This window comes from Ambystoma mexicanum, chromosome 6p, assembly GCF_040938575.1.
Source record: "Ambystoma mexicanum isolate Mex_15411 chromosome 6p, UKY_AmexF1_1, whole genome shotgun sequence".
Taxonomy (NCBI): Eukaryota; Metazoa; Chordata; class Amphibia; order Caudata; family Ambystomatidae; genus Ambystoma; species Ambystoma mexicanum.
This window is the reverse complement of record NC_090935.1, coordinates 1178538795-1178557711: the sequence shown is the minus strand read 5'-3', so window position 1 is coordinate 1178557711 and position 18917 is coordinate 1178538795. Positions and strand designations below refer to the sequence as shown.

Genomic DNA, 18917 nt, shown 5'->3' with positions numbered 1-18917 from the left:
AACCTACTATAACAAATTGTATGAAGAAAAACATGCCAGAAAAGAAAGCCATGGAGACATACCACAAACTGTTCACACACTCATCAGGAACAATTACACAAACAAGCCCAGAAGAAATGGGTTTGCAAACAACTTTAATTGCAACATAAGATTCAGCTCCTTGCATCAAAAAGCACCAATGCCCAACTAATGGCCTGTGTTACAGAAACACTATTAGACAATATCCAAAGGAGTGAGCAAGAACTTTTGCAAGACAACATGGTCATTTTTTAAAGGTGCACAGTTCTGACGAATAGAGTAAGTTATCAAGGGCTTCACGGTTTCAAGGACATTGCTACGAAAATTGTGCATGTAGTTACTGTCACACTATTGTACAAAGCCATGACACATTGAACCAATTCATAAATTTTACCTACACACATTCAGGGTGGCCCCAACCGCTGGAAGACTCCTTGGTGAGAATAATGTAAAATATCTAATCTGAAATACGTTAGTGCAGAAGCAGAATTGTGTTCCACCAGGATATTATCGACTGGTCTGAAAGTCTGCTTTCTGGGGAGATTAAAGCAGATTTCTAGTAAAACAAACCTTTTGAATTTTCCATGACAATCAACCCAGCCAGGTGCTGGGCTCTGTGCGCACAGAACAAAAAATGTGTTATTTTACTCACATCCATTACTGTGATAAACCACCAATGAGGACTTGTGCAACTGTGCTGGTGCACTGAGGCCCCAAATGGACAAACAGTGCCGGTCGCGCGTGTGCAATTCTTAAGGCAAGAAAGAATTACCATTTATTTAACATTTAAAAACAAATGCAACACAGATTATAGTAGGTAGGCATGTGGGGCCATGTGCATTGTGAAAGTCAGAAATTCCTCCCTAATGAAATCAATTGTTCATGGTTATGAAAATTAATACAAATAATGAAAAATGATAACTATGAATAAAATGTAGATTTGTGTCACGTCTACCCATGCATCTTGGGTAGGACATTATACAAATGTGTATTTCATTGATATATATGTGTCATATTTCTGAATTGAATTAGAAAGTAAAAACAGATTCTGCATCCAGGAAAATGTAGAGTACATCGGCCTCCACCATTTTTCAGGAGACAAGGATTGAAAATCAATCATAAAATGGAGATTGAAGGCTATATTCAAAAGGGAGTTGGATTATTAAACCTGCCAATGGAAAAGCTGTTCACATCAGGAAGGTGTGAGGTTACATGAGAATTTGGCGGATTTAATGTTAAACACATAAAAAGAGTGACAGCAAGATACATTAGGTAATGGACAAAAAGCAGTTTGTCCAACTGTAGTGGTGCTGTGCTCAGAATTTCTGGGACAGACGGAGTTTGACATAGATGGTAGCAGAGTTCCCCTTTTCCTGAAGGGACCGGAGATCAACCCCCAAAAAGAACATTTGTCCTTTAGCTGCTCTATGCTAAATCACAGGTGGGAGTGGTTGAGATGCACGCCTAGTGGGAACTAGCTTCCAATAGAAAGCAGAAGCATTGTTATGTGAATTGCAAATGTGCTTACGATTTTAAAGGGCCGAGTGCGATTAGGTCAAGAAAACAAATTGCATTTTTGTGCATTTGTGTTGTTCGCAGTACAACACTGACTCAATTTCTGCACAGATGAAGGGTAGTTTGTAATTAAATCCTACCAAAACTGTACCCAATGTGTTTTTCCAGGCATATTGGAAAATCCAGACTATGAATCAATCTGGACACTTCAGAGTAGTACAAAACGTTGGCCTGTGAAAGCCAGAGATAAGAGACTGGGAATGAGAGGGCGATTAGTATGTCACCTCAGATCTGCCTCAAACTCCCTCAGGGTCAGTCATTTCTCCAAGCAACGAGTTGGTGGTAGATCTATTTCTTCGGCTGGCACCTCCCTCTCGGACAGCCTCCCTGCCTCCCTTAAACTTGAGTAGCATCATCTTCGGTTCCGGAAGCACCTCAAAACCTCTTTGCTTCTGCGTTTTCTCCCCCTCTCACTTGCTGACTTCCTGGCTGACACCGATATTGCACTGGTTGTCTGGCTGCCCTCTGATCTCGGGCCCAGGTCCCCTCTCCCGCCAGCCGCACTCCTGCACTGCCCGCCTGGCAACCCTGCACTTGGGGACAGTTTCTGTATCCTTACAGTCCCACTACCAGCACTCGACACCCGATGTCTGCACTTACCCTTGCACTTGCCACCTGTTGGCCGTACTTTTACTTATTGTTCTTTATTTTCTTATCCCATGTACTGCATTGTCCTCCTACCCTTCCACCCGCACTCTCCGCCCTGCCCTTCCCATGCACTTGCGTGATCTGAATGACACTTGGCCTAGTAGGATCGTTGTCCGTCTTCCCTCTGTTCCCCTCCCTTGCCTCGTCGCGCCTTGAAACACTTGTGTATAGGCGTGTTATAAATGCCATGTCATAAGAAAATGAAGCTAATGTGAATTCCATTAATTTGTGAAGTGAAAGCGGGGGTAGGTATCCATGCTTAAATTCTGAAACCATTCTTCGGTGTGGGATGGGAAAACTGTTTTACGGTGCCCTCCGATAGTGATGTTCTCCTAACTCAAACTTGCAAGTCTGATCCAATTCATTGTCTACATTTACAAAAAAGCATGCATAGCTTAGAAATTCACAATCTTACAATCATACAGGAGGGAAGTGAGAAAAGTGTTTGTAAGTGTCAGTTGTCCATGTAACATTTCTCTAGTGCCAATACTGATTTGGTACTGGGGGGGGAAAACAAAAAAATATGCCGGATTTGCCATTGATTCAAGTTGGTTTTGGTAAATGTCAATGGAGTCTAAATGCGCTGGCATTTAAGAAGCATTGTGGTCATGGAATTGAAGTACATTTTGGAGGTGGTCTTGTGTAATTTAGCATTAGAACCAAACGATGAATGGTGCTATTGTGTACTGGAATGCGTGTATTCTATAGCGCAATCACTGCAGGCAGAGATTGTGGATTTGATGTTGTGAAGACTTAGCCTTCATCATGTCTACGGACCACCTTCGTATTGAAAGTTTTAAATATTTTGATTCTTGATTGCCTGTTTTTTGTTCCCAGAATTATCGTGCAGGACTGTATGACAGGCAGCATGAGATTACGGTGCCTACCTAGTAAATAGAACACTATAACAGTTAACATGTTTAAGTATCCTCAATACATTGAATGATTAAGTAGCAGGAATTCTGGGACCAGAATGCCAGTTTATGCCTTAAGAGCATGTCAGGAAACTCTTGCTTAGTCAACAGGCACACGGCTTCAGCCAGTAATTGTTCGGATATCAGGAGAGGCCTTTATCTGAGAGTCCAGTAGCAGTGTCTGAAAATCATAGATTTCCCATTCAGAAGGAGTGGGACAAGGAATACTCAGCTAACCAGACAGCAAAGACACGTCCACATTGTAGCAAATGCAAAGAAATGGAATGCAACCACAAGAGTCCACTGTATATAGCAAGACCAAGGTTGAGGAAGGTCCAGACAAAGGACACGGAGCACAATCTGCTTTGGAAAGGTGGAAGTGGCAGGACTAACAGGTCTGTAACTCAGTTCTCAAAGGCATAGGAGATTGGGGGAGCTAAGAGGGATGGGCATCTGAAAGAATACAACAGGGGGCCAGACAACATTTAAGAATACCAACAGGGAGCCCTAGTCCAATCTACTTGGCCAAATTCTGAATCAACTGGAACAAACCTTCGGGAAATAGGTCGTTGGCCTAAAATATGAAAATTGATTTATTCATGGAAAGGTACACAATTAAAATAGGAAAGGCCATCATTTGATATTACTAGGGAGGCATGCATCTAAGCCACCACCTTGCAGTGCACAAACATTTGGCAGTAACTGGCACGTTAAGGAGAAATTCCAGAATTGTTGTGAGGCAACAGTTTGCATAATTGACTGTTTTGTTTTCCATTTTGATGAGGCAGAATACTAGTAGAAGATTTTTTTTTTTTTTGCACATGTGAATACACTTCAAATGCTCAACTTGGTTCATCAACTTCCAGCCTGTCTAAACACGGAGGCGAGCTACTTGGTAGCGAATACAAGATTCAGGCCAACATGATTTAAGCAGCCAGAATGTTCATTCTCACCATACTGTTCACTGTGCATAAGATGGCTGACCTCAAGCAGCCAAAGATAATTACTGAAACACAAGTACTCGCATGGGAATGATTCCACTTTGTGATAGCATGGTCAGACAACCTATGACAGTTGTGTAACTACAATATCAGTGGAAAGCAGGAACAGACCACTGGTAATATGCATTGATATGACAAAGTTCCATGTGCATACATTTTATAAATATTACGCTTCTTCATTTCAAATATAAAGCTTTACACATGTGCCATGTGAATTCAGGTGCACCCCCTGCTTGCACATGGTGTTCCTGTAAGCAACAAAAACAGGAATACGTACCAAGAGAGAGCAGGCATTTTTCAATATCACCTTTCAGCTCCAAATCTATAGCTTTGCTCATGTCATTCTTGCTGTATTTGCAGTATTTCTGAAAGACTGAAGAGATATTATTAAACTACAACAATTGTTTATTACGTGCAAAGTCAACTGATCATGCTCGCTAAAACCTTTTGAGTTTAGATACCCATGTTTGCTTTTTTCTCACTCATTAGGGGTTCTGAACAATAGTGACAGACTGCAAATGGTGCCGAAAGATGATTACAATTTTTGTCAACCATCCTTCAGTTTTTTTCTAAATAAAACATTGGTATGCATCACCCTGGTAAATACCGGCAATCCTGTCAATATACTATATTCAGTTTAAGCATGTCGCTTTCCACCACTGTATGCTCAAGATTTAAAGGTGGAGGTAGAGGTAAGTATGCAGATTGCACGCTTTATGCAGTTTGTCTAATAGAATGGAATACAACTTGAGACGAGAGATTATATAAAACTAAATATTTCAATCGCGCCCAACTGCCATTGTATCTTTCTAAACCATCTGTTTAACACGACAGTGGTTGCATACCATCCATGCCTACTTGACAACCACACTAAAAAAACAAGCCAAGCAACACTATAAAAGAACAACCCGAAAAATAACTGGTTTCCTACTAACTCTTTGGTACTCGAGGAAGGCTTTTCATTTAGCAATTGTCCTCCACTAGCCTCAATGGAGTCCCTCAGCATACCTGCTAATAATCTGGATTCAGACACATTTCTGGGCTGAGGGAGGACTTTTAGCCTCACTCACTTCGGGTGCCATAGTAATTTGTTTTTTGTTGTTAGGTAAGAATTTGCAAAGTCCAACTGGCGTGGGACTTCACAAGACATCTCTTGATCAGGCATATCCAACTCTTAATATACGGCTGTACTACACAAGTTGGTTGACTGACTGAGCAGCCAGGCTTCTCTTAGGAGGGGTAGTGAGAGATGTAGATTAGCACATTGAAATCGGTGAATACAAGGCACCAAGCAAACACGTACACACATTATTAAATAATTTATTTATATACACAAGGTAAATCAAGCACTCTTTAAAACGAGCAGTAACATTCAATGGAAGATAGAATTAATTTAAACCAGAACCAATAATGCAGTTGAGTAATTATATTCTATGCTAAACATGTTCCAGCACATGGAGTGACATCAATCAAGGTCAGTATTAGCACTTATTTTTGTTCACCGTTACATAATTGGGATGAGGAGGGAAAATGGTTAGAGACAAAACACACTTTCAACTGGTTCAATAGTGAGTTTCTCCCAGAGGGATGTAGGCAGTCTCTTATCCTAGCAATAATAGTGTCAACAATTAAAACCTGTAAGGGAACACGCACTGCCAAAGCCAATAAGTTGCAGAAGAGCCGCTTTGAAGAAACCAGGGCAGCCAAAGTTTATAAAACAGTTCCAGTTCTGATGCAGCTTTTCTTAGAAACAGGTTATCAGTCAGGAGTTTGTTGAAAAATCACAGGAGCTCAAGGGGAGCCCACTTGATGGAGCAAAAGCTGGAAGGCCTGCACAGGGGAGTTGAGATCAACACTAGAGTGGTTAAAATAGTACATCCGAAGCCAGGAAGCACTACAAATGGCAAAAAAGGTAGTTATAGCCCAGACCCCACAGTACCTTAGAATTAAAGAAGAGGTTCCAGCTGGATGCCTTCCTGATGTAGACCCTTGTTCGTGGTCCTTTGTCATGGTGATGAAAGGGAGGACATCTGATGGGCTTCGGCAGCAATGGATGCCACAGGATTCAGTGGCTCTTTGTGGTTTTGGCCCTTTCAGCACCAACGAGGAAGCCTCTTTGGAGTTTTCTCGGTCCTGGACTCTGGTGAGGGGAGTCTGGATGAAGAATTCCTGCTTTTGGAGGTCCTTGAGCCGGATTCCTTCTCTGGAAGACCATGCACTCAATGGTCCAAGGGCATCCTTAAAGTCGCAGCAACTAGGGGGGGGATGAGCCATAATTAAGCATGTTTCCAGGATAGTTGGTCCCACCAGTCCCAGGAAGGAAGTCGTCCTTCACAGATCTTCGAAAAGAAAAGTGGGTCAGCACAGCTGCAAGGCTTTAGCCGTGCTTCTGCTGTCCTGGAAGGTGTGGCTGGCCTCTCTGCTTGTCCTCGTCATCGGATATTATGTTCCAGTGGTCTTCTCTCTGCCTGTAGTCCCAAAAGCCTTGCCTTTATGTGAAATCCCATTCAAAGCACTACAGTGGTCAATCACAGAGGGCGGGGTCGTCCTCTAGGACAGCCGCATACCCAGTTAGAACTGGTCTCAGCCAGGCATGCCTGCAAACAAAGGTCAGTGAAGTTTCGGGCTCCTCCCTCACTTCCAGCCTTCCCAAACACACTGGAGCCTGGGTGGACCCACCAAAGGCAAAATGCACAAGCACTCAAACCTGGTTTAAAACAGAGTAAAAGCCCAGAAGGAAACACACGAAATGGCGAAAAAAGACAGGGGACATTTTGGAAATGTTGTCACCCGTGGGTGCTGTACTGCAGCTGAGAAATCCACCTGCAAGTACCCTGCGCAAAAGGTAGTAAAAAGTAACCACAGCCACCAGCCATTCAAGGTAGTGTAACACATTTTACATGAGAAGTTGGATAAAGAGTTACTCTTTATCCACCACCCTATATGGAGTGTGCTGTGGGTCCAGCACACTCCACATAGGGTGGTGTGTGCTGGACCCACACAAGCAATGTAAGTAAGATAAAAGTGCACCGTTCTTGGGAACAGTAATTCACCCAAGAAAAGGTATTTAAACATTACGAGAAGTCCAAGGGACTTCTCAGTGGCACTGCACAGAGGGTGTTGTGTGTCACTATGCAAAAAGCAGATGTCTATGGAGTTTACCTGACTCCATTAAACAGTTAAACATCCTAGTGAGGGAAAAAACACATGAGTGGCAAAAAGTACTAATCACACAGTAGGTTAAAAATCAAAACGATCCCAGATTCTAGCAAAAGGGCTGATGGTCTCGAAGGTAAAAGGGATTTAGCCCAGAAACTGAAATGTTTCTTGAACAGTTTCCTGGGCCATTTTCTTTCCACCTTTGCTTTTACATGGCAACACAATCCACCTTTAATCGAGTGATGTAGAGACATATTTATACCACCTTTTTCCCCTCCCAAATTACTAATCTGATTCTCATTGTAAACCTTTTCTTGAAGGCACAGTTTAGTTCCATTTGCAAGAACAACTGAACAGGCTTGTAGAAGTGAAAGGATAGTTACTCTGATACATTACCATGCACCATTATTTTTTTCTGCTATAAGGCAGACTAGTCCCAAATACTAAACCAGATTGCTCATCGTGGTCCAAGTTCTGTTCTTTGTGCAATCTTTTTTGGCTGTCTTCTTTTAGGGAGTTTCACAAAGGTCCCACCTCTGGCAGGACCTTCGAAGACTCACTGTTAGGAGTGCTAAGTTCCAACTCTTAGGTTTGGCCTGAACTACCCAAAAGGTTTGGTAGCTCTGTCGAGCAGCAAGGCTTGTTAAGGGCTGTGGTGCACTCCTTAGGTCAAGGAACACACAGTTCTATATAAATACGGTTATTATATACACCCCTCTTTTGCTGGACTTTAGATTTTCAACCTGGAGAGAGTGAGACCTTTTTACCCACTCTCTCATGTATTTTTCTGCAATTTGGACTCTGTTTCTTTTGACTTTGGGATCTGACAAACTTCATTAGACATATTTACATTGTGACCCACAGCACTTTTAGTGCAGTGGCACAGGGAAGCCTTAGATTTCCCAAAGGTTTAATACCTTCTCTTTGTGAAACTGTTTCCAAGAGCAGTGAAGTGAATACTTAAATTTTGTAACTTTAGACCCAGCACACGCTCTTACAATAGGGTGTTGGAGCGGTTACTTAGTATCCTCTTTGTCTAGTTTGTCATGTAACATTTTTATGTTACCCTTTCTACGATTAATGGCTCGTGGCAGTGGTTTACATTTTGCTACCATTGTGCGTTTCTACCAGGGGCTGCAATTGCAGCTGAAGTAAAGCACCCATGGATGCCATTTTGTCAAAATGGCCCGTTTCACCATTTCGTGTTGGAAAGGTCCCTCGAGATTTACTCTGGGCACAAAACCAGGTTTGGTCCCTTTGTTCGTTTTGTCTTTGGCGGGATTCACGAGTGAAGCCCGCCTATGGCTCCAGCAGGTCTAGCAGGTCATGAAGCGAGGGAGTTGCCCGAAACTCCCTGTGCTTAGACTCCTTGGTTACAAGAATGCACCCAAGGATGATTGGCTGGAGGGCTGTCCTTGGAGGACTGCCACCCTGCTGTGTGATTGACAGCTAGGCTGCGAATGTGGGAGAAACCTGCATAAAAGGCAAGGCTTTTTGCTTGGAAAGCATAGTCGACCACTGGATGAAAGAATCCGAAGAAGAACTTGGAAGAGATGCCTGCTGAAACTCCTGGACTGTTGGTTTTCCCAGGGAAGTCCTGCTGCAGTGCTGAAGCTCTGAATTCACATCTACTAGAGAAGACCTGCAAAGGAAGACTTCTCCCCTTGGGTTGGTGGGACCAATCAACCCCAAGACAAGCTCATCTCAAAATCCTCTCAGAGCTGGCTGTACTTCCATTGCTGCTGCAGGAACCAAAGTGCCAGGTAGAGGAACACCAGAATCAAGTGAGTGTCTAAGTCGGACCTGAGCTCCAGGAAGATCCTCTTGACTCCCAGGAAGCAGGACTGACCAAGCCTGAGCCACCTCAAAGTGCTGGACCCCAGATGTGAGGAAAGTCCATAGTGGTATCCGAGAACCGTGGTGGTGCTATTTGCGAGAGCCGCGAGGAGCTGAAACCGTGAAGTCCTGCTGATCCAAAGTTTGCCCATTGCTGCTCCAGACCTTCAATTTGTAGTGGAGTCCCCAGGCCTCCTACCTCTTGTCCCCACGACTGAGGCCCAGGAACAACAGGATCTGCAGACCTACACAGGAACAGAAGCCAGCTGGAACCAATGTCTTCTAACCAAAGGTAATGAAAAACTAAAAGGGACTTCCCCTTGTCGTGTAGCCTTGCTAGTTCTCAGTTGAGACTTGTCTTGGTTGCTTTTGCTGAGTTGTTTGCAACTTTGCTTCTCACAAGCCTACAAGCTTGTGGCCCTACAGTGATTCTATTGTTCTACAAAGACTTCTAAAACATTGTGCAAGACTTTTACTTACCTGCAAGAAGTGCTTCACCTCACCCAGACTTTGGCTCAATTAACATTAGCTGGCCTGGCTCCTGGAAAGACTCTTAGTTCAGACGTTGTGCTTTACCTGTCCTCCAGGAAAGGGTTAATTTACTTTGCATTGGGGGGTGAGGGGGGTCAAAAATACTTACCTGCTTCTTTCCCAAACCCTTTTCTTTGAAACCAAACTCAGTATTGCTCTAAATGTACCAGTGATATCTTAATGTCCACAGTGTTCTAGTTATTTAAGTCACCTCAGTGTGTAGGAACCATCTGTGTGTCATTCCAAATGGGTACCTGCTGATTTAGAGAAACAAAGGCCCATATTCTCATCAAGGTGTTAAGTACCGAAAAGGACGTTAAAAGGGTTAACAACCTTTTCGGTAACTAAGACCTATTCTGAAGGTGGTGCATTCTTCTGAAGTCGGAAGGAATGCGCCATTTTCGGAATACATGTGGCGGTTGCTAGGATGGGTTGGAAACCAACCTAGCAACCACCACATTCGTAAACTGGCTTTTTCGAAGGGCATTCTTGTGGCACCACTCCACTTTAATATGTGCGCTAAAATAGCGCAAATATACTGTAACCTTTTGGTTGTGTTAGACTGGAGGAGTGCCACAAGAAGCCTTGTTTGGTGTAAATGAAAGTGTTCATACACACCCGTGCGTTGTATATGAACACTCATGTACACCAAAGCAAGCAGCTTCAACGTTGCATTCTGCAACTTTGAAGCTGCTTGCTTTGGTGTACATGGAAGTACACCACACGGGTGTATATGAACACTTTCATGTGCACCAAAGTAAGCAGCTTCAACAACCTGCAATGTTGAAGCTGCTCACTTTGGTGTATAGGAACTGTTCATACACACCTGTGTTCTCGGCAGCATTTTTGTAAATTAACGAATATGGCCCAGTACAACTAAAAACAGGCGCAATCTACAAAGTGCACTGTTGTGCTCAACGAGGACGCCCAGGCCCACTTGAGAATACTAGTGGAGCCTGGGTGTCCTCTTTTGGTGCAGTGAATCATGCCGTTTAGCACCTTCACTGATCCAAGTTCAGAATATGGGACAAAGAGTGTATTTTGAAGTGTATTTTTCTGTTACTTATATTTTGCTCAACTGACAAATTAATAACTGTTTAATCAAGAAACCTTGAGTGTAAGAGTTTATTTGAATACTTGTCACTGAATTTGTGTGTAAAAACTCTACTGCTAACATTGAGCCCTCTTGAGATGAGACTAGCTGCTCAGCCAAACTACCAACCTGTGTAGTACAGACTTATATCAAAGGTTGGGTTACCTATTGCTAGGAGGACAAGGTTGGTGTAGTCTCCCAAAGGGTACTGCATACAATCTTGCCTAACAAGGACCTCCCCCCGACTAAGTTGGTAGAAGAATGTTCAAGAAAGGACAAGTCATCAAGAGTTGACAAAAAAAGACAGGCACCATTTTGGATTAATGGTGAACCATGGGCCCCTTATTTTAGCTGCGACAGAAGCCTGTAAGAAAGTTTGGAAAAAGAAAGACGGGACTCAAGTCAAGGATACACGCAGGTGGATGGACCCCCCCCCCCCCACTTTTCTCAGAGGGAACCTTGATATCCTAATTTGTGGTGACACCACATTTTATTGGTAGGTTAATGAGTCCCTTTTTTTTGGACTTGACCCCTGCAGAAAAATATCCACTGCCACCAGTTACTCAGATAGACTTGTACATTCCAGTTAGTGACAGGAGCCAGTTAGTGACAGGAGAAATGAGCAAAGGGGACACAATGTGTGCCATAAGCACTCCACACAGGTTTGGGTGTGCTGCGGTCACAAATTAAAAAACATAGGTAGGATAAAAAGGTATCCCCACCTCTTCTGTTATGTTTGCACAGGGAAATTAAATAAAACCAAAGACGGAAGCTCAAGGAGTTTCCAGCAACACTGCACACAGGGTGCTGTGTGCTGAAATAGTAAATTGCTTTCCTCCATCTTCAATGGCATCTGTAGACCATCAAAACCAACCAAAAAGGGTTCCCATAATCAGAAAAAGGATGAGTGTGGAAAAAACGTTCCTTCCCACTCAGGAGAGTTAGAAAAAAAAAAAAAAAGTAAATCGGCCAGAAAAAAGTGCTGGGGACTCAATAAGTGGGGAGAATTACACACAAGATGGAAATTCATGGTCTGCCACTTTCAGGTCAGAAGCTATGTGGATGGGCGCATGAAAGGACGTATATTTGTCGGACCTGTGGGAAACTAGTATAAGGCAGGGACGTTAACCTCCAACTGTGCAGGCCTAAAAATGAATTTGCACAGCTTACGTGAATGATTTAATTTTATCAGATAACACGCCACCGGGCTTGCAGAGGTCACTAAATGGGATCGCAGCCTATTTGGAAGAGAATAACTATTAATCCCGAAAAATCCTTAATAGCCATACTGCGTAGGAAACTGAAAAAAAGCACTAAATTTGGCAGATTAATGGAAATAAAAATGGAGGTAAGGACTTTCAAATATTTAGGTTTTTCATTTTTATTGGTAGATAAGCAGTAAATATGGAGTCCAAAGTGGAAGTGTATATCTCATTATTGAAGAGGATTAAAAGTAAGCTATGTACCTATTCGTTAATACCACTTATAGAACGTTATCGTCTCAAGATCTCAGCTATGGTTTAATATGGAGTACAACGGATTAAATTCAGTTACAGGAGATGCCTGGATAGCTTGGAAGGAAGGATTTTAAAAGGTCTTTTGGGTCTACCAAGAGCAACACCTAGAAGTGTAATTTGGTTGGAATTGGGATTGCAATCTTGGTGGGAACAGTAGTGGAAGAAAATGTTAGTTTGCTTATAATCATTAGATATTGTCCAGGTCCTCACCGAATTTGGGTTCATACCTTGGCATAATGTCGGAAAAAAAGTGGGAATGTTTTTCTGAGTGATTTTAAGAGACAATGGTCCTCATAAGCTTGCCGGTACCATTGTTACCGGACTGGGAAACTACGAGTTCTGCTTGCGAGTGCCTTTCCGCCTGCCAGGTCTGAACTGGCGGGCGTACCAGCACCCGCAAGCAGACCCAGACAGATGCACCGGCACCATTCATGAATGGTGCCGGTGCATCTGGCCTCCCCATTCCCATTGATTCCAATGGGACTCAAATGGGAATGGGGAGTAATTATTACCGGCACCCAGCAATGGGGATTTACTGGGTCTGCTGGGTGCTGGTAAATTCATGACTCCGCGGCAGCCATGCCGGTATTTACCACCATGGCTACTGCTGGAGTCCTAATGAGGCCCAATGTATACAGTCTTTGAAAACTACAAATATTGCTATAGCAGAGACACACGACAGTATGAAGACAAAGATAAAATGTTGGGACACGTCAATGGATGTAGATTTGAATAGGATAAAGGTTTATCGAGCGAAAGGAATCTTTTATAGCCCTTTGCAAATAGGCACACTTTATCTGAAGAAATTTTGCAAAAATGCAAACTTTATTTGAAGAAGTTTCCATCACAGAAATACTAGACATGGTATTTTAAATATAGATTAAATTGCTTGCCTACTTTGGAAATAATTGGTCCGACAAAAAATTCCTGGTCTACTTTGAGGCTGTAGGCTTTGTAAGTCAGAGGCTTATGAAACTATCATCTACTTATGGAGTGCTCACAAACAGTTAAGTATTGTGCGACATTCTTGGGGCGGGTGGGGCATGTTCATTCAACATCTGCAGTAGCAGCTCCGGTGGTATGGAATTGTCCGACAACAGACCAGATCTCACTTATTGTAGCTTTAGTTCATTTACTAATAAATACGTTTCGTGATCTACAAAAAGTGATCACTACGTGTCATGAGCTGCTGCAGAGCATAGAGAATCCTTAAACTAATAGAAGAGAAATCATTACCCAGCAATGAGTGCAGTTGATTTATGTAATGGGGAGGACGAAAACTTTTGAAAACTTTTTTTTTTTTTTTTAAAGTAAGTAACTGATCAGTGCTTTTGATGCCTCAACGGGGGGGGGGGGTGGAGAGGGTTGGGCTCTGTTCCCCCTCTACATCTCACCCAGAGTGGGTATTGTACGAAATTACTGAGGGCAAAAAGTCTGAAGCCCAAAAGTACAACCCCCATGTGTTCGAAAATATATATATCTGGGGGTAAAGTTAATAAAAATATATAGGAGTAAGGTGAGGGGCTGTAGGTCTCCCCTCACATATATATGCGAACAAATGGGAAATTAAATTAAAATAAGACTTTTGGGACTCAGACTTTGGATTCGGTCATTTCACGTAGATCCCTAGAGTGTCTTGTTGCTGGACAGAAGTGAATAAGCAAATGGTTGTCCAGGAATTTCTGCCCATTTCAATGTTGCTTTATCCTTCAATTGGAGGGCTGGTGGCTCGTCCCACCTGCAATTTCCGACTGAGTGGATCTGGAGCCAATGTAGGTGTCGACCACTGGAGAAAGGTATCCTGAAGTAGCATCAGAGGGACTTCACAGGACTGCTCTTATGACCAGCATTGGATCAGCCAACCAGACTGGGAGGCTCCGGAGGATGATTAGGAGCTGCATTCTACCTGTGCCCTCTTTAACTGACTTATTGCATGGAAGCTTTACACATGGGCTTACAGCAAAATTAGATTTCTGCACCGCCGACTCCCCCCCCCCCCCACCAAGCACCCCCGAAAATTGTTTTCCAGTTTCTGGGATTATCCAAAAATGTCCACTAGATGGCAGCACGGACCTTGCTAGACAGGGATTCCTGTAATAAAAAAAACAATTTAAAGCGAGGTCAGCGCTGTCATCTAGTGGACATCTTCAGACTATCGTAATGCATATTAACTCAAATAACCCATAGGATGTGCTCCCTTCAATATTTATTGCATGGACCATGCATTTTTAAAAACTGGAAGTTTAGATTTCCGAAGCTGCAGGCTTATGTTCCCTTGATCTCATCCTACTCACAATAGAGGAATTATCGAAATCTTACTTCAATTGACACAGAAATCGAGACCTTGAAGACCCAACTGAATGAATTCAAGTCATCAGAAGAATTATCACAGTTACCGATAGACATCAATGATAAACTTTCATCATTCAAATCAGACATTGAACAAAGAAAACTTAGAAAATTTAAAAAAGGGACACCTTTGATTATCTAAATGACATTGTGTACAGCTGGCAGGAGTATTATCATCACCGTAATTCAAACAGAACAAAACCTAGAAATCCAGACTCCTCTAACTCAGGAAATGAGTAGTTCCAGCAATATAGGTGAACCGACACAACCAGGTACCACTGACCCAGCCACAGACGCAGATAGGAGAGCTACGCCCACACCAGAAGGAGGATCACGACCAGTGGAATCCACAGGAACATCACTCAACACCACCAAGACCAGGCGGGGCTGGAGTTTTTTTTAGGACTCAGAGAAAAAGAAAAACGAGGAGAGGGCAAGGCAAATCAAAAAAGAAAGACCAAATGAGTGAAAATTTGGTCGTAAACATTTCTAAGAAAATTCGAACTAGTGGGCAACTTGAAATGTTAAACCGTGGATTATCATTTATCCCAACAAACACCACCCTGTTTGAGGAAAAGATCTGCCTACAATCTTTTTTTGAATCAGATGAAGACCTGGAAATCCTCCATTCTGAAGGTGAAATATTGGAGAACCGACCCAAAAGCAATTTTGACCCACATATCCACAACTCCATTTTGAATCTCTTCGAAAAGAATGTCCTCTCTGTCTTGAAACGGATTATCAAATATCAACACCCCACAACGTTAAGAAATGCCAACTTGACCATGTTGAGGCACTAGCCAAAGATGAAGACCTAACCATAAAACCAGCTGATAAAGGTGGCACCATAGTGGTAATGGACACGGTGGACTACACAAAAAAATGCCCAGAACTCCTCAATGATACAAACACATACACAAAATTGGATGGTGATCCAATTATGAGGATACGATCACTCATTGAAACAACAGTGGAAGAAGCACTTGACAATCAATGGATTAGCAGCAAAACCAGTGAATTTCTAATCAATCAACATCCGATTACACCGTTGTTCTATGGACTGCCAAAGATTCACAAAAACCAGACCAATCCACCTCCGAGATAGCATATTTGATCCATAGGCAATATATACCGACCGTTTACTGCAACCACTGATCCAAGTCATTCCAACATATCTCAAAGACACCACTGACCATCAACTGTATCCAAGAAGTGAGCACCGAGTGAGGACTGCATACTGTTTAGTATGGATGTTTGTAATCTGTACACCTCGATCCCGCACGAGGAAGGGATACAATCTGTAGAATGGCTATTACTGAACTCACAAGCGACCAGAGGAGACCCACAATTTATTATGAATCTACTGAGGTTAATACTTAATAATTACTTCCGATTTCAAGGTAATTACTACCTGCAGGTCACGGGGACATCCATGGGGTCAGAAATGACCCCTGTATATGCGAACACCTTTTATGTACAAGTTTGAGCATACTCATGTGCTAGAGAATGTGCAGTGGTCAAGCAAGATACTGATATGGACGCGCTTCATTGACGATGTCTTTGGGATCTGGTGTGGGACGCAAGAAGAACTGACCTCTTTTTTCAATTACTTGAACTCTACACATCAAAGCATTACATTTACAATGGAAATAGGGAAACCCTCCATACACTTTTTGGATGTTTGTCTAGAGATTAAAAACAACCAGATTTCCACCAATGTCTATCACAAGCCAACTGACGTCAACAACCTATTGCACCTCAAGCTTTCACCCTAAAACAATGCTGGGGTGTCGGCCCTATAGCCACATTTTAAGGCTCATAAGAATCATCTTTTATCCAGCAGGCATTGATGTGGAATGTACAAAACTCTTGGAGAAATTTGAAAAGAGGGGCTACCCACATACTGTTTTGGATGAGGCGAAAGATCGTCTGGCTTAAGTAAAGAACAACTACTGACTCCTAAAGTTAACAGGGAGACACCATTGCTATACATCTCTAAATATTCTCGTCAAAGCTTCCAAGTAGGTAGGGCAATTAAAAAACACTGGAACATTCTCCACAGCGACCCACTACTTCACAAACCTTTCCCTAAGTCCCCAATGATGGCCTTTAAGAGGGGTCAGAATTTAAGGGACAAGTTAGTAAGAGCCGAGAAACCTCCAAAGGAAAAACAAATACCATTGAGCACAAGAAGGAAAGGAACACAACCCTGCTTGGCCTGTTCACATTGCAACAATGTGATAAAAGGTACATTTGTGACACACCCCCAGATGGGTAAAAAAATATAAACTCAGATTTTGCCACTTGCATCTCATTAGGCGTGATATATGCCATCAAATTCCCTTGTGGCAAACTATATGTGGGACAAACCACCAGACCAGTGAAAGACAGAATCACTGAGCATAAGTCTAACATTAGATGCAAAAACATCAAATCCCTGCTGGCAAGGCACTTTGTGCAATATCAACACACAGTAGCCCAAGTGAAATTTCGGGTCTTGGAAGTGGTCAAAAAACCACACAGAGGGGGTGACTATCAGTCAACCTTGTCTCGCAGAGAAACATTTTGGATAGACTTGATACTCTGAACCCTAAAGGACTCAGAGGGGTTTTCACTTAGATGTTTCATTTGAAATACTATCAATGACTGACTTACTTTATCTTTTCTTGTTGTTGAGGATGAATTCACTCAAATAAGCATCACTGCCTGGTGTCACTGATCATGTAATTCGGGAGTTATTTCTGTCATGAATGTACCAATGAAAATAGCTCATTTGTTAACTTTAAATTAACTAAGGAAATGTAGAAGATTAACACCAGAATGAGGTAATTTAATCCAAATTATACACTAATTCACAGTGGAACAATTGTTAAACTAATGTGATTTCGGGTCTCGGCAACCGGCCCACTGACCTTATGTTAAATTGCATGGAACATCTTTTTACGAAGTAATCATTGTTTTTTCAACATGTAGCCCATCTCACTGTGACCGTAATGCAATTTACACAGACAATTCGATCTACCTTTAACTGAACGCTTGATCCAGGCTATCTCCCCTGTCAATGTACGTATAAAATGGGGCTTAGGTAACTTGTTTTTTCCCCCTGTTGTCTTACCATTTACGACCTCATGTCAATATCGATCCGAATTTTGGATAGGTAATGTGACCACAGAACCACTCTAAGATGGCATCCACTGTACTCATTGCTCTTACTACATCCTACGCACCTTCTAAATAGTTAGACTAGTCCTTTCTCTAGTCCCGCGTGAACGTAATTGCTATAGTAACCAGACACACGCCAACTTTCTAGCATGCTGCTAGGTTTCCAGGGAGACGCCTTTAACTCACAGCAGTTCACTCCTGGAACGCTTCACCCGCTTTGTGACACGCGCGGCCACTGCAAACCTGTTCTCTCACTTGATAACGTTCTGATAGCCAGAACGAGGTGGACTCGCCGCAAATCCTGCAACCGCATCTGAAGGTAACAGGAAATGATGAATACACGTTTATAAACGGTTATGCACATGTTGAAATGCTACAATAGCGTTTGACACTGTTTTTACACTTTCCAAACTCTAGGCAAAGATGGCCAGGAAACCCCTTTTAATTGAAGTAAAGAAGTGGTGTTCTTCTTGATCACCAGCACACCCATCTCTGAGTAAGCACAGCTATCCCCACGGACTATATTTCGTGACTGAGAATAAGTAAGCTTATATTTCACATGTTATAAACTTTACCTCACATGCCAAAAAATGTTGTTAGGTAACTTAGACCGGAGGTCCATATGCCAATACAGAAATGCTCTGTAGAATAGCAGTCACATCATATTTTTACTGCATATTTATAGGTCATTCTTGGCTTCTATGGTAGTTTAGAGCATAGTGATTTCTACTGGAGACTGATCAGTTAATTATGAACATGATCTGGTCTATTACTTTCGCCTGTATCACCCGTTTTAAATGATGTTATAGCTATAACTAGAATTCTTACTTAATACCTATGCTATTTGTCTCCATTTAGGTTCCGTACCTGTAAATAGGAAAGCCCTATACCCCAGAATCCTCTGTGGATTCGGCATCCTATGACAAATACATTACTTTGCCCAACATAAGCGCCTTCTACCCACGATTAAAAGGTACGCTCATTTCTCCTTTTTTCCTGTTACTATGCAAAGATTGTCTATATATGGAAACACAGACACTTATTAGTGAATTATCTCAACATAGGGAATCAAATTGCATGATGGTCACTGTGGCTTCTTCCTGTTGATTCCTTT

At 42.4% G+C, this 18917-nt stretch overlaps 1 protein-coding gene across 5 annotated transcripts in view; it reads right to left on the bottom strand.

Moving 5' to 3' along the window:
• LOC138510289 (annexin A1-like) overlaps window positions 1-18917 on the bottom strand; it is a 314660-nt gene that overhangs the window by 35137 nt on the left and 260606 nt on the right. For all 5 annotated transcript variants that reach the window (XM_069625817.1, XM_069625818.1, XM_069625821.1 and 2 more), the window contains one exon: window positions 4434-4529. In XM_069625817.1, coding sequence (XP_069481918.1) covers window positions 4434-4529 — 96 coding nt within the window. The remainder of the gene's footprint in view (window positions 1-4433; window positions 4530-18917) is intronic.